The 3,064-nt window shown below is 39.8% G+C and overlaps 1 protein-coding gene across 1 annotated transcript; it reads right to left on the minus strand.

Moving 5' to 3' along the window:
• Positions 1-491: 491 nt before the first annotated feature.
• On the minus strand, positions 492-1,913 carry LOC109163480 (F-box only protein 13). Its single transcript, XM_019312231.1, has one exon. The coding sequence runs from the start codon at positions 1,829-1,831 to the stop codon at positions 590-592; it is 1,242 nt and encodes a 413-aa protein (XP_019167776.1). The 5' UTR covers positions 1,832-1,913; the 3' UTR covers positions 492-589.
• Between the last annotated feature and the right edge of the window lie 1,151 nt (positions 1,914-3,064).

The raw sequence follows: 3,064 nt of genomic DNA on the forward strand, positions 1-3,064 counted from the left end.
TCAGAAAAATCACTATAATCGATAACCATTTTGAGTATTAACTCATTATAGGTCTCTTTATTAAAAAAATAAAAAATAAATAAAAATAAAAACTCATTATAGGTCTTAGTAATATAATGTGATTGTATGAATATGTCCACTGTATATGTATTATGCGGAACCAATCAGAGAAATATATTGATATTGTCACTTTCTAAGAGCTTTTACACGTTCAAATTGTAAAATTAAAATTTATCGTGACTCGAATATGATAAAGAGTCAAAAGTCTCCTCGAAAAGTTTTCTATATACTACGGTCCTATATAGTAATCGGAACATTATAATGATTGATATTTGACACTAGACTGATAAAATACAATCAAGTTACAAATGCCACTATCTTTTCCCTTTCTCTTTCCCTATATGAGAACAAGCAAAAAATCTTAACTAAAAAATGAAAAAGTATATTTAAAACACACAAACAATTAAACAAATAAAAATAAAAATAAAAACAGAAGAAAAGAGAGTATATTTCTAATTCCTATGAATCTATGATTACATTATCCTTCCTGTCAAATCAAACACGATTCTTGATTTCCTTGTCCCGGTTTTCAGGTCGAAGCCTCAATCCTGGGCTCAAACGAGAACGCGCAGCTAAACTCATTCCCATTCCCGTTTGGCAATTCCACCCATTCATTCCCTTCCAGATTGCACAGAAAGTATCTGCAGAACTCAGAACACGAAGCGCAGACGAAAATCCGGTTCCCGGCGCCGGCGCAGTTGATGTCAACCGCCTTGCCGTAAAACTCATGCGACAACGCCGGCGGCATCGCGGAGACTTGCTCCCATTCCCACGTTTTCTCGTCGTCGAACCTCCACACTCTCAGGCTCGCGCTCTCCAGATAGTCGGAGAGCGCGACGGCGTAAACTTCTCCCCTGCACTCCACTAAGTCGATGGAGTATTCGTGGTCGAGAGGGAGCAGCCTCGGGTACTCAACGAACCATTTTCCGGCGAGATTGCAGGCCACCACCGTCCCGGAGGGGCTAAGGAAGTAGACGGTTTCTTCGCCGGAGTTTGAAGAAATTACCGATGAGTATTGCTTGCAGGGGCTCCTCTGTAACTCCGACGCCACTAAATTGCCGCACTTGCTCAAGAAATATAATGGGTAATCATCAAGATCTTCAATGGAGTTGGAATTTCCGTCGGATGGATCCTTTCTCCTGAGAAATGTTTTTTCTCCCCATTCATTCTTGCCGGAATCGTAAACCCGGAACGAGAGCTTTGGGAACTCACCGGAGACTAAAACCAATTTGTAGGAGTTTGTAGCGGAAGCCATGGCAATGGCCTGGAGAGGGCTTTGCTCGGACTCCGGCGAGGGAACCCTGCGGTGAAATCCGGTGACCGGATTCGAAACCACGAAACCATCTGATTCGCTATGGAAACAGAGGAGTCCACCGGAGGCTGCAACAGGCACAAAATTGCAGCAGGAATCCTCGTTCTCCGGTTCCGGCCGGAGAAAAGACGGACACCCGAGGACCTTCCAATTCTCCTCCGACGAGTCGTACACCACCGGGCGGCGGCAATGGGGAGGCTGATGAGAACCCACCATGTAAAACCAAGGCTCCCGAGAAGGGACATCGGAGCAGGCGAGGCGGAAAGTGGCGGAATCAGCCACCGACTTCCACCGCTTGCAGACGGAGCTGAGGCGGAAGAAAGAAGACGCTGGCAACCGAGAGAGAACTCTTTCAAGAAGATCTTGATTGAGCTCATCCAACCCAAAAATGGGAGTTTCATATTCTTGGAATTTCCTCTTCAAATTCCTCCTTGAACCCATATCTCCTCCTCGCTCCATTACAAAGAAATTGAATCCAGAGAAAATGGAGAAGGAAGAGAGAAAGCATAAGCATGAGTTGGAGGATGGAATGGGACAGATATAAAGGGGTGGAAATGGAGAGGGGAGGGGGAAGCTTCCCCAAAGGGCCCTTTTTGATTTTTTCTACGTTGACAATTTGCTCAAAAGAAGAGCTTACCATTACTTTTATATTTTTTTTTTTTCCTTTTCCATTTTACATAACTCAATAAGTCAAATACCAAGAAAATCACAAACTAATAGAGTTATTTTATGTTAAAAAAAAAATAGAGTTATTTTGATAGCAAACATAGAGGACTGAAGATTAAATTTGTGATCTACTCAACCATCTCCAAGGTGCGAGGCAAAACACCAAAATGGGAAAAATGGTGCAAATTTGCATAGAGGTGTGCCATTGTGAGCATATAGTCATTAATGTGCAATCCAACTATTAACTTAACTTTTAGTTTTGAGATGCAGCACATGCTTCAATTTGGTATCAGAGCCAGACTAAAGGAAAGGTCATGAGTTTTTGGGTTTTAATAGAGATGGAGCGCCTGATCCCACTATTTTGGTGTGGTATTTTTCTTCTTATTTTGCTCCTTGTTTTTTTTTTTTTCTTGCTAATTTCTTTTATGTCCTTTTTTCAGTTTTAATGTATTTGTATATTTTGTTAAATTGTTAAATATAAATTTTATATTATTAAAAAAAATTATATCATTTTGAAATATACGATTAAAACAAGACTCATATTAAACACATATTAATTAGAAATGAAACTACATGAATCATAATTTTAACAAAATTAAAGCAAAGTCTTAATATTATATTTTATACTATAATATTTAAAATTATAATACAAAGTCTCGTTGGGAGAAATAAAAAGGCAACATTTGCTTGAGGATAAAATCAGGTAGAGAATTGAATCTTGGAACAAGAAATTATTATCGTAGTAGGCTGTTAAGGAAGTCTTGTTAAAAAGTGTGGCTCAAGTTATGCCTACTTTTTCAATGAGTGTTTTTTTGCCACCTATATCTGTTTGCACAGCTATTGAGCGAACAATGAATCGTTACTGGTGGGGATCAGGAACTGACCGTGGTATTCACTAGAAAGCATGTGATAAATTATGTATCCCTAAAAAGCACGGTGATCTGGGATTCAGGGAGCTGAGAGCATTTAATCTGGCAATGTTGGGTAAACAGGCATGACGATTGCTTACTAATACTGATTCATTGG

This window comes from Ipomoea nil, unplaced genomic scaffold (assembly GCF_001879475.1).
Source record: "Ipomoea nil cultivar Tokyo-kokei standard unplaced genomic scaffold, Asagao_1.1 scaffold3030, whole genome shotgun sequence".
Lineage (NCBI taxonomy): Eukaryota > Viridiplantae > Streptophyta > Magnoliopsida > Solanales > Convolvulaceae > Ipomoea > Ipomoea nil.

Excerpts from the sequence above, each read along its gene's own strand:
- LOC109163480 (XM_019312231.1), bottom strand. The coding sequence starts at position 1,831 with ATGGAGCGAGGAGGAGATATGGGTTCAAGGAGGAATTTGAAGAGGAAA.